Source organism: Moschus berezovskii, chromosome 27, assembly GCF_049115385.1.
Source record: "Moschus berezovskii isolate FMDL1 chromosome 27, NW_MosBer_1.0, whole genome shotgun sequence".
Lineage (NCBI taxonomy): Eukaryota > Metazoa > Chordata > Mammalia > Artiodactyla > Moschidae > Moschus > Moschus berezovskii.
This window is the reverse complement of record NC_142486.1, coordinates 1,332,151-1,347,996: the sequence shown is the minus strand read 5'-3', so window position 1 is coordinate 1,347,996 and position 15,846 is coordinate 1,332,151. Positions and strand designations below refer to the sequence as shown.

Here is a 15,846-nt window from a genome sequence, read left to right as displayed (position 1 = left end):
TGTGTGAACCCGCTCTGCAGCTGCCTGGTCGGTGTGCTGTGGGGGTTCAGGAGCCCGGTGCCCTGCAGGTCGGTTAGCGCTGCCTCAGCGCTGCCTCTGGTCCTGTTCCGAGTGGCGCTCCTCTGTGAGGTGGGCCTTTGGCTGCTGTTCTGGGTTTTCCTGGGAAGGACCGTCCTGGGGAACCTGTGGGAGGAGGAGAAGGGAGAGGCCATGGGACTCTGACAGGCACTGCAGTGAGTCAGTGGGGAGATGGAACGGTGCAGCGCTGACTGAACGTCCCCCTGGCCCATCGCTGAGCCTGGGACTCCCTCTGCGAGGCCTTCCCTTGTCTGCCTCAGGCTTGGCGGGAGTGGCTTGGAGCTGTCTGAGCTGCGGTTTTGTGTTGTCTTTTGTCTCCAGGGTCTGCGATGGTTCTTCGGGGAGCGCGGTTTGCTGGGGGTTCAGAGTGTCCACGATGGTTCTTTGGGAAGCGCGGTTTGGTGGGGGTTCAGAGTGTCTGTGATGGTTCTTTGGGGAGCGTGGTTTGGGGGGGTTCAGACTGTCCGCGATGGTTTTTCGGGGAGCGTGGTTTGGTGGGGGTTCAGAGTGTCCACGATGGTTCTTCGGGGAGTGCGTTTGGTGGGGTGTCAGCCCTCTCACCTGGAGAGACCTGTTAGATGGTGAAACTTCGGGGTCCACGGTCTGGAGACCTGCCTGAACTATTGGGGGCGCACTTGGGGCTGGCAGCCCGAGTAGAGGTGCCGTGTCCTGCCCTGTGACATGCTGATCAGGTCCTGCATAGCCACAGCCCCTGGCTCCTGCATTGTGGCAGGTCCCCTGACTTCAGGGCCTCCCCGTTGTCGTCTGGGTGGGAGCTTCTGCGGCTCTGCTTTCTAAGGTCAGAGGTCAGCAGAGCGTCAGGCTCCATGTAACCAGGACTTGGTGCCTTTGCCCCTGGGACTCTGGCTCCCGCTTTGTGGCCCCTTAGCTTCTTGGGCTAAAGGTAACCTCAGTGGCCAACACTGGAACCTTTGGACCTCCAGGGATCATTAGAGTGAGGAGTCTGAGTTCTATGCCTGCCTTCCAGGGCAAGCCACGTGGCCCGGAGGGAACCAGTGCAGGGTGGCTCTGAAGCTTTATGGGGGCTGAGGCCCAGAGTCAAGTGTTCCTGTCTGCGGGCTCCTGTCCACACCACCTGTCGCTGCCTGGCCACCCGCTCTCTGGGGCAGCTGGCTTGTCATGCTGGTAGCCTGTGTGTGATCAGGAAGCTGCTGGGTTCCAAGCTCAGAGGCTTCTTCCCGGGGTGGAGCCTGAGTGGGATCTCTGTGCTCGGTCCCCTCCCATGAGCAGTGGTCAGTGACGGGGGTGGTGCGTGCCACATGCCCTCCCAGGGGGCCAGTGTGAGACATGCCTGTGTGCTGCAGGGCCGGGCGCTCGCCTCAGAGTGTGGGTCCTGGCTCCAGCCCTGGGGCGGCTGTGGACTTGATGACCGGCCTCTTGGCGACTGTGCTCTGGGTCTCAGTCCTGTCCTGAGGGTGGAGCTGGGGACCTGCCTGCGCAGACTCCCCTCACCAGGCCCATCTTTCTTGGCAGCGCGAGATGGACCGCAACCAGGAGCTCTTGACGCGCATTCGGCAGCTTCAGGAGCGGGAGGCGCAGGCGGAGGAGAAGATGAAGGAGCAGCTGGAGCGCCACAGGTTGTGCCAGCAGAGCCTGGGCGCGGCCAACAGGAAGCTGCGAGAGAAGGAGGATGGCCTGGCTGAGGCTGGGGAGGTGAGGGGCTGCGGCAGAGGCGCTGCTTCTCTGGAAGAGTGGACGCAGTCCCACCCCCAGCCTGTAGCTGCAGGCTAGTGTCCCTGGTTGATTCTGCTCTGCCTGCGTTTTTAGCAGAGGTGTGATCATAGCAAAAATACTAATTTTCCATTTTGTGGTTTTCAGTTAATGAGTTGAATGCTTTTTTAATCTTTGTAATTATGATTTTTAGTGGTTGATTAATCCATTTTCAGTCACCTTCAAGTGTTCTTTTTGTACATACACATCTTGGTATGGATATATATGGGGCGCACAGCTTCGTGCACATCCCTTCTTTGTTTCTGTCGAATGATTTTATTTGGACAAACCCCTAGGGGTTTGTGGGATAGTATTATATGATCACCAGTTACAGGACTCTGTGGGTTTTGCTACCAGTTGCCATGCTCTGCTAGTAGCCGTTGTTGAGGATTCTACTTTCACTGTAACCTTCCCTGTTATGGAAAGAAATACTTATGGTTCCCCCACCTCCCCAGAAGATGTAAGTAGGTGCCTTTGGATTTCTGTGCCTTTGATGATTAGCATCTGAGAATCTCTGTGGAGCCAGAACATGGATGAACTGTAGTCCTGTCTCCACCAGCTGAAGGCTGGATGCATTTTAGAAATGGGCCCGAACATTTCTGCTGGTGCAGGCGGGACTCCTGGCCTTTCCTGTTCCTTCCGCGAGCCGCTCAAGGCCACAGGTGCCATGAGGGAGCGGATGAATCGCTGCCGGGGGAGCCTGGGGATCATTGGTATTCTGTCTCCGCGTGGTTTTCTCTCCTTGATAGATCTTGGGAGCTGGCTGCAGGTTGTTTTTGCCTTGGCAACGTTGGAGAGCCTGTTAAGGTTGTTCCTACATCTGTCCTCTGATGTGGATGTTGGCAGGAGGGGAGCTGTGAGTGGCCTTAAGACAAGCCCTCCTCCTGCCCTGGTGTGTGCCTGCCTGTGCCCTGTTGCAGGCTGTTCCGGAGGCGGGGGCAGGAGTCACGGGGGCAGGTGTGTCCTGCACATGGCTTCCTGAAGGGCAGAGGCTGCAGAGCAGGCAGCTGCGGGCCCTGGCAGGCAAAGGTGGTGGCAAGTCAGGACGGAGACCTGCTGTTTCCTCTTTCTTTTTACTCCCTTGGAGGAGCTCTCCCCCACCCCACTCTGAATCCAGGGCTGTAAATCCCACGCCCACCCCGCCGGTTTAGACGCTTGCACTCTGAGGCCATCTTGCTAATGGCTGTGCTTCCCACAGCGTTGTCCTCCGTGGGCGGGTGTCTGACTGCAGTATTCCGCTCAGCGCCTGTCTGTTCGATTCAGGAGTTGTTGTCAAAGGGCGTGTTTAGTGTCGCGTAGTTCAGTGTCTTCATTCTTCTTTGAGTCCCAGGTGATTGTGGTGATAAAGGGAACCACGCAGGACGTTAAGAGGGTAGGACCCAGCCTCCCTGCCCCCTGCTGTCCGCCTGTCCGGGGCCTGTGGGGGGCCACATGGGTGCACTTACACTGCCCTGGGCTGGGCAGGTGAGGGCGTGCTGTGGCCGCCGTGTTTGCACGGGACGCCCCATGCAGATGTTGCCCCTGTGGTGAGTTCGCCAGTCCATCCTCTTGCCCTCAGCCTGTGGGTTGCTGTCTGGCTCTCAGGCTGACGGGTGATGTTTCCCCCTGTTAATTTAGAGAGGCGCACCTGCAGGCTGGCTTTCCTGTTGGAGGTGTGGTCTCTGGCCCCGGGACAACCACAGTGGAGCCCCATCACCAGAAGGTTGTCTAGGGAGGCTGTGGTCCATGCCTGTGTCTGTCCAGTGGGCTCGCCGTCCGGGGCTGGGCCGTGGGCCGGCCCAGCCCTGCCTTCCTCAGTGACCGTGTCTGGTCTGGGCACGCGTCAGGCTCTGCAGTGCTCAGGCCGCTCCTGTTTGTCCTGAGGACAGCCTCTGCCCCCCGCTCCTGCATTCTTGGTGGGCGCCTGGCTGGTTCACAGGTGGCATCTCCTGCAGAGCTGGGATGGGCAGTTGGAGAAGGAATCCAGGCTGAGAGACAGAGCAGTGTGGAGTGAGAGCCGCGCAGAGCTGCCGAGGACTAGGGCTGTGTCACACAGCGGGAGGGAGGACGGGGCCGGGGCCGGGGGGGAGATGCCCGGGTGCGGTCCGCGCCTGTTGTGGCCAGCAGTGTCCTCATGCCTTGAGGCTGTCTGTCATCGTGGCTTGGCTCGAGGGGTGGTCACGGGCCCTAAAGGAGGAGCCGGCTCTGTCCAGGCCCTCAGGAGCGGGCTGAATGGGGGCTGGCTCTCAGGAGAGCATTGACCCCAGGGTTTCCGTGTGAGAGGCTCCCCTCCGTGCCTGTGTTGGAGACCTGGATGAGTGGCTTGTGTCTCGCTTTCAGACCATCACCGCGTTAAAGGGGAGGCTCTCGGACCTGCAGTGGAGCGTGATGAACCAGGAGATGCAGGTGAAACGCCTGGAGTCTGAGAAGCAGGAGCTGAAGGAGCAGCTGGAGCTGCAGCACCAGTGAGTGGCGGGCGGGCAGGGCTGCCAACTTCCAGGGCGTCTTTCCCCTCTTTGCCAGGCGAGCCTGGCCATCTGTCCTCCTGGAAGCCATCGGCCCGAAGCCTGCTGGAGTGTGCACTGAACTGGACATCCACTCGTTATCTGGGCACAAGACCCGGGCTTGCTGGCCTGTGTGCCCTCTGTGGCCTGAGCACCCAGTGCCCACGAATGTCATGTGCGCCGAAGCTCTGAGGGCCCGTGGACGCCCTGCCCGTGCTGTCCTCCCCGTGCGCAGGCTTGGGGTACACAGTGAGACCTTGAAGCCAGGACAGTAAGTGCCGAACAGAGCGGTGCTTTACGTGTTCCAAGAACAAGAAGTGGGAACAGTCTTCCCTCTTCTTTGGGGGGTGCCTGCTTGGCAGGAGTTTCCAGAGAAGGTGTTAGGTTTGAGCTGGGTTTTGAAGTCTATGTGGGACATGCCTGGGGCTGGGGGGATGTGGGTGGGAAAGGACATTTTGGGGGAGGGACCCTTCTGCACAAAGGCACGGCAGTGTGGCCAGGCTCGCCTGGAGGCATGGTGGGGACGGCTCTCCTGCGGCTGGCGGCCTCTGCCTTACCAGGTGCTGTCGTGAAGGTCTGGCCACCTGGTGGGCCGTGGGCATGCAGTTCTGAGCGGGTCCTGGGCTCTGGTTGTGCCAGGGCCAGCAGCAGCTTCTGTTAGAACTGTGGAGAGAAAAGACAACTTTGGGAAGAGCACTCGCAAGTGGTCCAGACTTCACCTCCTGCCCTCCGGCCTGGGGCCTCCTTGCAGCATGGAGTGTGTGAAAATGGGTGCACCTCTGTGTGAGCGCATGTCCCTGCTGGAGAGCTCTGAGAGTGAGGCGGCGGCTGGCTCTGGCATCTGCCTGCTTTTGCATGTGTTATACTCTTCTCTCGATAGGAAATGGCAGGAAGCTCATCAGAAGGTTCAAGAGTTCCAGGCCAGCCAAGAAGTGCGGGCAGACCAGGAGCAGAGGATTAAGGTGAGCGGCTCGTGTCTGGTAGGCTTCATGGTGCTGGCTCGGCCCCCTGTGACCCTGCCAGGGAAGTTAGCCGCCTGTGTGTGCCGCAGCTGTTCACACTGCTGGTCGTCTCCTTGTGCCCTAGGCCCCGTGCCAGGTGCTGGGGTGCGGCAGGAAGTAAGAGGCGTGTGCTGCTCCCAGGAAGCTCACGCTCTGCGTGGAGACCAGAATCAGGCACATAGAGTAGACAGTAAATGTGGTCGTTCAGGTCCCGGGTCTGCTGGGATGACCGAGCAGTGCTGGGGGAGACCTGCCAGTACTCCCTTCCCAGACCTCCTCCTCCGGGGAGGCACGGCCCACTCAGGCAGGCTCTGCAGCTCCGGCCACGCTGCCCCACTGCGGGGGGCCCGGGGGGAGCCGCTCCCTGTGACTCCGCGTGCTGCGCCCGGAGCCACGGCCCCTCTCGCCCCCTCCTCTGGCACGTGCTGCCCCTCGTCGGGGCCAGGCCTCCTGCTCTCACCTCGGCCTCGCGTGCTGTCCTCGGCGGCCCTGGTGCCTGCCCACCGCCCCCCACCCTGGTCTGCACTGCGTCAGGCCGCCCGGTACAGCTCCCCTGCCCCGTCTGCCTACATGCAGCCCTTGGCAGCTCCTCAGTGTTGCCCTGCTGCTTGGCTGACGTCCGTCTCTCCCTGCAGAGACCTCGTCTCCTTTGGGTTGCTCTGCTCTCACTGCTTGACCCAGTACCTGGTGCAGAGCTGGCCCCTTAGTGTCGGCTGAACGACCGCCCAGTTCAGTCCTGGGCCCATGTTCTTAACCTGCTCTGTGACCTGTCTTGGGGTCTCACTGGCACCCCCCCGTGTCCTGGGGACTCCATGTAGGAAAGGCAGGACGTCATGCAAGGACTCAAGTCATTAGGCTGCACCACAGGGACAGCACGCAGAGCCTTGCTGGGTGGGTATGTCTCCACGGAGGCTTTGCTGCGTGTCCTTGTGCCAAGTGTGTGCCAGGCTCCTGCCCTGTGGGCAGCACTGCACGTGACTCGGGGCCGTGGCCCTGGAGGCTGTCGAGGGCTTGGGAGTGTTTGGCATCTGTGACCGTCTCCCTCCTCTCTGTCTCCCACCTCGATCAGGATTTGGAGCAAAAGCTGTCCCTGCAGGAGCAGGACGCTGCGATCGTGAAGAACATGAGATCTGAGCTGGTGCGGCTGCCGACGATGGAGAGGGAACTGCGGCAGCTGCGGGAAGAGAATGCCTGCCTGCGGTGTGTGTGTGTGCGTGTGTGTGTATGTATGTGAACATCTGCCTGTGGTGAGGGGCTGGGGACGTGTTCCTGTGTGCACACACACATGTACATGTACACACATGTGCACACACATGTGCGTGCAGCCTTCTGGGGTCAGGGCCTCTGCACTCGTCCCTGGGGTGTGTGGCTGTTTGAATGACTCTGCTTCTGGCTCTGCCAGGGAGACGCGGGACACCAACGGGCTGCTGCGGGAGGAGCTGGAGGGGCTGCAGCGCAGGCTGGGGCGGCAGGAGAAGATGCAGGAGACCCTGGTGGACCTCGAGCTGGAGAAGGAGGTGAGCCAGCTGGTTTCTCTGGGGTCCTCCAGTTGCCAAGGGGACCCTACATCCCAGCTGATCTGCTCGAATGTGGTGGCAGCTGGGCTCATATGGTGGGCGGAATGGTGGCCCCTGAAGTCAGCCCCTGTCCCGATCCCCAGAACTCTGGTAAAAGGGGACCTGTAAGGGTGCTGACCCCTAGCCTGCGGTAGGAGGTGCCCCTGGGGCTCCCGCTGGCCCCAGGTGGACCGGTGTGCTCACAGGTACCGGCAGGTGCAGGAGCGGGCAGAGGTGGTCAGTGCTGTGTGGCGTGAGGAGGGCTTGTTGCGCCGCGCTGGGCGGCGTTGATGATGGCGGGGCTGTGCGTCGGGGGCTCGGGGCCTCTAGAGGCTGGAGCACCCCGTGCAGCGTGGCCCTTGGACCCCTGCAGCTAGCCCAGGGAGGTCCTCGCTGGACCGCTGCCCGGCGGGGCCCAGGACAGTAGATGTGTGTCCTCAGATGAGTGCGCGGCGGTTGGTGTCAGTAGCCCTGGAATACTTAACCGGCTGCTGCGCAGAAGAGAACAGAGGACTGTGGTCCCTGGGACAGACATTGTTCCCCAGAGAAGGAGCGGACTCCTGTGCTGAGATCCTCTCCCTGGGTCTGCTGCTGGCACTCACTGCGGGCATTCTGTGGGACGCTGTGGAGAGGGCCATGCATCTTGGTGCCGAAGCACCCGAGTTCTTCTCCTGGGCAGACCAGTGTGAGGCCTCCGGGCCCAGGGTCCTCTGTCCTTCCACACTGGGTACCCATGGTCACACTCAGTCACCTCCCTTTCTGATTTGCCTGGCATAAGCCATGGCACCCCTTCTCATGACTGCCAGTCTGGTCAGCCTACCTCCAGCAGCTCCTACCAGTTGGGGCATCCTGGGACCAGAGCACACATCCTCTCAGATACTTGCTTATATGGAAACTCAGCCTGAAAAAGCAGTTCTGGAGACAAGTAGTTTTACTTTGGATGTAGGTAATTTTACAGTCGGTTGAGCGTCTTTATAGGGAATCACACTGCCTGGTTTCGGATCCTTCTGCGTGTGCTCGCTGGCTGTGTGACCCTGGCAGATTACTTCACTTCTCTGTTCACCTGTGTAATGAGGAGTAAATGTCTCCCTGTAGGGTTGTGAGGGTTGAATGAGTTCATGTAAAGTGCTCGAACAGTGGTAAATGTTGACTGAGCGTCAGCTGTAGTCATAGGGTTATTAATCAGGCTCGTGCCCAGCACGTGAGAGGGCTCAGGACATGCTCCAGCGGCTGCGTGAGCACGTGGAGGAGCTCAGCAGAGGCAGGCGGCCTGCAAGGGGGCGAGACTCTGTGTGACATGTGGGTCAGCGTACTGCAGCTGTGAGAACACTGGCCATGAGACCCCGCATTCAGGCCAAGTAGGGGCACGTCCTCCTGTTCTTCCCAGTAGCCATGGCCCCAGCTGTGAAGAATTGCTGCTTGTGAACTGTGGTGCTGGAGAAGACTCTTGAGAGTCCCTTGGACTGCAAGGAGATCCAACCAGTCCATCCTAAAGGAGATCAACCCTGAATATCCATTGGAAGGACTGATGCTGAAGCTGAAACTCCAATATTCTGGCCACCTGATGCGAAGAATTGACTCATTGGAAAAGACCCTGATGCTGGGGAAGATTGAGGGCAGGAGGAGAAAGGGATGACAGGATGAGGTGGTTGGATGGCATCACTGATGCGATGGACATGAATTTGAGCAAGCTCCGGGAGTTGGTGATGGGAAGCCTGGCGTGCTGCAGTCTGTGGGGTTGCAAAGAGTCAGACATGACTGAGCGACTGAACTGAACTAATGGCTCCAGCCTGCTCTGTGTGTGTTTTGGGGGCGGGACTGGGGCTGAGCGTCCTGAGGAGCATCGGGAGGACAGAGGAGGCGGTGGGGGCCGGGGTCTGCAGTGCCCGGGGCCTGCTTCCTGGGGTGCATGCTGTTCTGCAGGACCGTCTGTGAGGCGCTCTTGGCCCCTAGCCCGCAGTCCTAGCCTGCTGGGAGCCTCCCCATTTGTGGCCGGTGTGAATGAGGTGCTCAGCACTCAGCGTGACTGCAGCAGTTGGGAAGCACCCTGGGAGCATGTCGTGTTTTGGAGATGAGGGCAGGCGGTTGTGGAGGACCAGGGGCCGTAATGTCACCGTGACCCGTCTGTTTCCTGTGACGCTGTCCTGTCTGGGTCGAGTGTGCGTGGTGGGGAGGGGTGGTGTGCTGTGGGGGACAGCAGGCCCGTGCGTCCCTGGGTAGAGACGCTGGCATGGAGCTCTGAGGGGTCTCCCTCCCTGTCTTTTCAGAGGCTCTTGACGAAGCTGCAGAGCTGGGAGAGGCTGGACCAGACCACCGGCTTGAGCATCAGGTAGGCAGAGGGTGCCAGGGCTGCAGTCACCGCCTTCTCTCCTCACGGGTGGCTCCCTTGGCAAGCGAGCCTGCACCCCAGGTCCCTCTGGCAGAGGCCCCACCTGTGGCTGCTGAGGCTCAAAGGGATGGAGCTGGGCAACTCTCCCGCCAAGGACGCTCTCGAGGGCCAGCAGGTACTGCCCCAGTAGTGTTGGGCTTTCTTAAAGGACTGTTTTTGTTTATACTGAGGAAGTAGTTGTTTTGTTGAGGGGAAGTAATCTCTTTTAGGTGGTTGTAACAGTTGAAATACACTGAGTCTTTAGGGCGGAACAGGAAAGCAGTAACGGTGGGTAGTTTGCCATCAGACCTCTGCAGCAGCCTTAGCAAGTCTGTCGAGCCGACCCCACAGGTGAGCGGCGGGCAGGGCTGGCATCGGGCTGCCGGATGCCGGTGCTGCCTCTCGGCGGGCGTTTTCCACCGTCCTGCCGCCTGGCCTCATGGGGCCCCCGCCCCTTCTGGGATTGCTCTGCCGCTGGCCCTCGGCCCACAGAGACCGACTCTGCCCCGGGTGCAGGGCTGAGAGGTTGATGGTTTAGGATCAGTCCTTGGCTGCCGGGTCCTGTGGTGGTTAAGGAGCCTTCTGTTTGTCTGCTTGTGTAAGCTGAAGACAGGTTCTTCTCTGTGCTTCTCCTGTTGCTCTTGGAAACTGCGCCAAGACTGTGAGGGGCTGTCCTGTGATTAGACCCTCTGACTGCTGCTCCGAGACCTGCCAGCTCCCCCGCGCTGTGGGCTCCGGGTGCTTGTCGCTTGAAAACGCCCCGTTGTCTTCTCTCTGCCTCGCTGAGTCTCAGAGGACAGGCCAGGCTGCTATTCCCGCCTGACCTCCACCTGCAGAGCCAGGCTCACCTGGGCTGGCCCAGTGGGGCCTCTTGCCTGCTTTTTCTCCTGCTCTCTGGGCTCATGAGCTTCCCGCCTGCTCCCAGGGAGGCTCTCGTCAGAGGAGGGAGCTCGTGGCTGCTTTCTTGTGCCCTCTCATACCTGTGATACCAGCTGCTGGGGTGTTTGAGCGCCTGACCCTGTTAAACTGTGTCTGCTCATCTGTCTGGCCCCACTTGTCGTGGGGTCTCTTATGCTTTAATTTCCACATCTATAAATGGAAGAGTTCTCTGGAATGTGGGCTTCTCACCCCAGGGTCATGCTCTTGAGAATCTGACAAAACTTGTTATCTCCCCACAAAAGCACAGATTTGTGAGTGGGTGTGTGTGGACGTGAGCTCCTGCAGGCTGGTTCAAGGCCCACGTCTCCCAAGCATGGTCAGCTTGCTCTGGTGGTCGGCGGATGCTGGAGGCCAGCATTCATGCTGGTAGCAGCAGTTTGAGGGCCTGGGAGGCATTTTGGGTCTTCAGGTCAATGCATGGCCACAGTTTTGCTCCTTTGGGGCCTGTCATGACCCCGGGCTCTGGCTGCTGTCCAGTCTCCTTGGGCTTCTGAGAGCTGCCACCACTAGGTGGCACTCCCCCCCACCCCGGTGAGCCTGGCTCCCTGCAGCCTCGGGACCTGCCGCCTGCAGCTCCTGCTGGCCTGCTCTGTGCCACCATGGGCCGGGTGCTGCGACCAGGGCCTGTGGTCTGGCACCTCTGGCCTGCCTTTGGGTGGCCAGGCAGCCACTGCTCACTGTCTCACAGCCACCCTGCTGTCTGCTCGCCTCTGCAAGACGCTCTCAGCCCTGGAGTCTGGGCTTCTGGTGGTTTAGGCCACGTGTCCCCCACGTAGGCTCTGCTGTGGACGGGCTGTGGCTTCTCTCAGGCTGTCGGCGGGCTCTGTGGCCTTGCAGAGGTTGGGACTGTGAAGGGCCCACCCAGTGTGACATTGGCCACCCTCTTCCTGTTCTGAGATTTGTTAAATCCCAAGGACCCAGAGATAACGGCTGGGAGGAGTAGTGTGGGCTATTGGGCCAACCAGTGCAAACGTGTTGGGAAGCCTGTCTAGCCGTGTGTCCTTATCCGCCAGACAAGCTTGTCCACTCTTGGCCTTGTCTGGCCCTTGTCTCCAGCACACGGGTCATGTGAGTCGGGGGCAGGTTGGCCCCAGGACTTCGAGGGTGTGAGGGAATGCCGTGCATGGGGGAGGTGGGGCCTGTGCACTTGGGGTCCCGGGGAGAGCAGGGCGGGCGCCTCTGGGGCCCAGGCGTCCTTGTCCATGGTTGTGCGGTTGGACAGAGGGAGGGAAGGTGGTGAAGGTCTGTGAGGCGCTGAGCGTCTTTCCTCAGGAGTGTGGTCTGGCTGGTGATTTGAAGGTGCTGAACAGGGCCAGCCTGTGAAGCGTCTGTGACGTCCTCAGGGGTGCATTTAACAAGCTGTGCTTCTGGGATCTGTCCACTGGAAACCGGAAGCTGGGGCTGAGAGAGCGTGACCCGGCAGCAGTGCCAGTTGGTGCGGACAGATGCTGTCTCACTGAGTGTGTGGAGATGGGCCCAGAGGCTCAGGCAGCCCCAGGAGGCTTCTCTGGGAGAAACTGACACACTGATTCTAAAATTTCTATAGAAATGGAAAGGACCCGGAATGGCTGTCAGGCTTTGGAAGAAGAATGTGTCAGAGGGCTTCCAGAGGCTGACTGCAAGCTCCCTGTGAGCAGCGTTAATCAGGAAGGGTGGTCATGCTGCTGCTGCTAAGTCACTTCAGTCGTGTCCGACTCTGTGTGACCCCATAGACGGCAGCCCACCAGGCTCCCCCGTCCCTGGGATTCTCCAGGCAAGAGCACTGGAGCAGGTTGCCATTTCCTTCTCCAACATGTGAAAGTGAAAAGTGAAAGTGAAGGCGCTCAATCGTGTCCGACTCTGTGTGACCCCACGGACTGCAGCCCACCAGGCTCCTCCATCCATGGGATTTTCTAGGCAATAGTACTGGAGCGGCTCACCGTTGCCTTCTCCGAAGGGTGGTCACAGTGTGGAGTAAATCAGTGGGGCAGAATGGAATGCTCAGGAATAGTCTGAAAACTCAGTCAATTGATTTCGGTCAAAGGTGACAAGATAATTCAGTGGGAGAGAGTCTTTGAGCGGATGGTGCGGGGACAACAGGGAGTCTGCACTGACACGGACACCTCATGCTGTCCACTGACTAGTCCAGCGGGGCACGGACTGAAGGGTGGAAACACACTCCTGGGAGCGTGGGTTTGGTAAAGAGTTCTTAGGACACAAGAAGCAAGACATACATAGAGAAAAATTGATGTTAGACTTCATCAAAATTAGAAACTTTTGCTTCAAAGCACACCATTAAGAAGAAAATAAGGCACAGCGCAGAGTGTGAGAAAATATTTGCAACATGCGCATCTGACTGAGGACTTTCATCCAAACTCAGAGCAAAATGCTTTCAAATTGAAGACGACCAAGTTAAACAGTGGGGGAGAGGCTTTGGGCAGATAACTTTGAGAAGGTGTGTGGTGAGCAAAGACATGAGAACTGCTCAGTGTCGCTAGCACGGAGCCCAAATTTGGGTCCCGGCGAAAGCCCGCTCCCAGCCTGGGGATGGTGTGGCGCAGCGGGCGCCTGCCTGACCCGGAGTCAAGAGTGGACTGGGTGCTGTGCAAAGCCTTCTTTCTGGGAACGAGCTCGTTTCTTGAGTTTGTCTAAGGCCCATGGGCAGCTGGGTTTGTCTGGGTCTTGGGGACTTGGAGCCAGTGCTGCAGGAGTGTTGCCGTGGGAGCCAGCTGTGGCTGCAGGAGGTCAGGTAACATCGTGTGAACCCAGAGGAGGCAGGTGGACGCAGCCTTCACCCCCACCTTGCCTGCTCCAGGCGGCCCTCCGGGCTTGCCCTGTGTGACTGCCTGGCGCCAGCGGTGGTGCTGTCGTGCCCAGGGCTGCCGTTCTCAGAGCAGGATTGAGGGCTGCTCCCAGGGCAGGGCAGGGCAGCTGGCTGACGCGGCTCTCACCCTCATCCGTCTTTCTGGGCGAAAGCTGGTAAACTCCTATGCGATTTTCTAGAAATGCTGTGAGTGCGTATGAACTTTTTTTCTCCCAGTTTTATTTCGATATCATCAACAAACAGCACTGTACAACTTTAAGGTGTACGGCATAATGATTGGGCTTATCCATCTCATGGAATGATTACCACGATGAGTTTAGTGGGTGCAGAATTTAAAAAATAAGAAAAAAAATGTTTTCTTTGTCATGTAAGCTTTTTATTCCCTGCCCCCTCCCAAGAGGTGCTTGCTCTGTACCGTTGCCCTGCAGGCTTGCCTTTTCTCATTTAATCTCTGACGGGGTTCGTGCACCGACGCTGACCGGCCTCCTGGGTTGTCAGGTCTCCACGGTGTCCGTGGTGTGGGTGATTCTGACTGACTTGGTTCCCCTGCCGATGGCCATCAGGTGGTTTCCAGTGGGGTTATTTTCCCCACCAATAAGCAGTGTTATTTTGGTGGACAAATTCTTAGCAGTAGTTTTTACCCTGAAAGATACATGTGTTTGACCGAATTGCCTTCCAAACGTGTACCTGACCTTTCTGTCACAGCTTGAGAGCGTCGTCGGTCGCCTGGGGCAGTGTGTGTTCAAAGGTTCTAACAGAGATGGAAAGTGAAGTCACAGTGGAGGGGGAGCAGGAGAGCAGCAGCCGGGCCTTTAGAAGCATCTTAGCAGTTCTTCTTGTGGGGAATGCTCGCTGAACAGGCATGGAACGCCTGTTGAGCCCCTCTGCCGCCAAACCTCTCGTTTCATAGGGGAAGCAGCTTGCTTGTGGCTAGGGAGCCGCTGCGCTTCAGCTCTGTCTCCACCCTTTTGTGCCTGGGTTTCAGTCAGGCTGGGAGGGCTCAGTACCTGCCAATGTGAGCACAGGTGTGACGGAGTGACGGGTGCGGGGGACGCTGGCACCGGGGACGCAGAAGGGAGGGCGGGCTTGCTGGCTCTGAAGCCTGGCAGCTGTGGCCCTGAAACTGCTGACCCATCATCTGGAGCGAAGCTGGGAGCTGACGAGTGCTGATCTGGACGTTTCCCAGAAGCATTTGTAGGCTGGCCAGGTGACAAGGCCTGGGTACCGTTCCCCTGATGTGAGGCCAATTAGGAGGACGGCACGGGGTGTGCATAATCTCCTGCTAAGAATGGATCCTACTGACCAGCTTGGACACTGTCATTACCCTGGTGACTGTGTTCCCGATTTCTAATTACCTGGGTGCTGGGCTGATCAATACAGGAAGTGCTGTGGGCGCCTGGGGAGGTGGCTGGGCTGTTGGCCGTCTCGGTTGTTTTAATTGCTCTTGGTGTGGCTTTCTTTAGAGGTTGGAGAGAAGATGGAAGGAGAAAGCTTAGGCCTTCCGGGGGCTTGTGAGCTGGGCCCTTTTGGTCCTGCAAGCTGATGCCTCCCTAGTCTCGGCCGAGTTCCTATTTATTCTTGGTTAATTCATTCTCTCACGCGTTCCCAGCTGTTCTTAGGAATCTTAGGTCTGTAGGGGGGTGTTGAACCATGTTTGATTTGCCCTTAGGCCTGTGCATCTGTGAGGTGTTAGCTCCCAGGCTCCTGCAGCCCCAGCAGTGGGCTTCCTCCCCCAGAGGGGGCAGGCAGAGGCCGGGGGCTTCAGAACCGATCTCAGAGCTTCACCTGCCGGTGGAGGCCGACAGCAGCTGTTCCCGTGGGTTTACTCACTGTGGGTCGCCTCAGCCTCAGCCTCTTTCAGCCTTGGAAGTTGGGTTTTCCGTTCTGGTCGTCCTCAGGCTTCAGACTTGTGACCCAGGAGCTTCTGCCTTTAGAGCCTCCGTGCCCAGATCCGAAGCGTGTTTCATGAACGTTTGGTGATGAGTGATGACATCGCGACAGCCTTGTTTGGCGGATCTCTGGGTTTGCTGCGACTTGGGTGGGGCGCCCTTTGGCGCTTGGCTGCTGTGGCAGAACCTTGGTGCTGTGCGCCCGGCGGGAACCAGAAGACAAGTGTCACGGAGAGCATCCTGACAGCGCTCGTTCTCTCAGCTGCAGCCCTGGGGGGGCCCCCCGCTCCCTGCTGAGGCCTGCCAACATGTGAGTTGGCAGCGTCGTGGCCCAGCCCCTGCCTGTTGGACTTGTTTAGCAAGGTGTGGACAGACCCCGACAGGTTCGCTCAGCCCCAGCGGGAAAAGAAGCTGCTTTGTTCCCGTGGGGTTTGGGCCGGCCAAGAAGCTGATGGAGACCCAGCTGGGCACGGCCCTGTCTCCCCGGCTCTGGGCTTTGCAACGCTGTAGGGAACATGGGAGAGGAGCACTCCAGAAGCAGCTCTTCCTGGCTCTTCTGGGGTGCATCCCCGTGTGTGCTCCCCAGGCCATGCAGCAGCCTGTTCTCGGGGAATCGCGTGGACCTGTGCTGCTCCGCTTCTCCCTTGGCTCTCGAAGCACTCTGGAGGCTTCTCTCCCATCTTCGTAGGTACGGCCCTTCTACTTCTGTGTCTCCTTTTAGGTTCACGTGAAGCAACAGTCTCAAGCCAGGCAGTGAAAGGGTTTAGACCAGGTCAGGCTGTGCTGGATTCCCAGGGGCTTGCTCTGGGGGGATGTGGAGGCAGCTGTGGTGTCCCAGCAGGGTCAGACCTGGAAGAGGCTTGCTGCTTGCCTCCTGGGGTCGTGGGAGGACCCACGTCCCTTCCTGGTGGGTGCCAGGGTCCCTGGGCAGAGTGGGGGTGTCCTGACAGGACAGAACGTGAGGAGGGCCTGGGGGCTGCACACTCCCTCTGGGGCAT

The 15,846-nt window shown here is 59.1% G+C and overlaps 1 protein-coding gene across 4 annotated transcripts in view; it reads left to right on the top strand.

The window, feature by feature from the left end:
* MAD1L1 (mitotic arrest deficient 1 like 1) overlaps positions 1–15,846 on the top strand; it is a 233,454-nt gene that overhangs the window by 7,522 nt on the left and 210,086 nt on the right. For 3 of the 4 annotated variants that reach the window (XM_088833067.1, XM_055410436.2, XM_055410435.2), the window contains 6 exons: positions 1,573–1,752; positions 4,129–4,253; positions 5,173–5,254; positions 6,363–6,493; positions 6,696–6,810; positions 9,117–9,178. In XM_088833067.1, coding sequence (XP_088689193.1) covers positions 1,573–1,752; positions 4,129–4,253; positions 5,173–5,254; positions 6,363–6,493; positions 6,696–6,810; positions 9,117–9,178 — 695 coding nt within the window. The remainder of the gene's footprint in view (positions 1–1,572; positions 1,753–4,128; positions 4,254–5,172; positions 5,255–6,362; positions 6,494–6,695; positions 6,811–9,116; positions 9,179–15,846) is intronic. The other variant, XM_055410437.2, reaches the window with a different exon arrangement.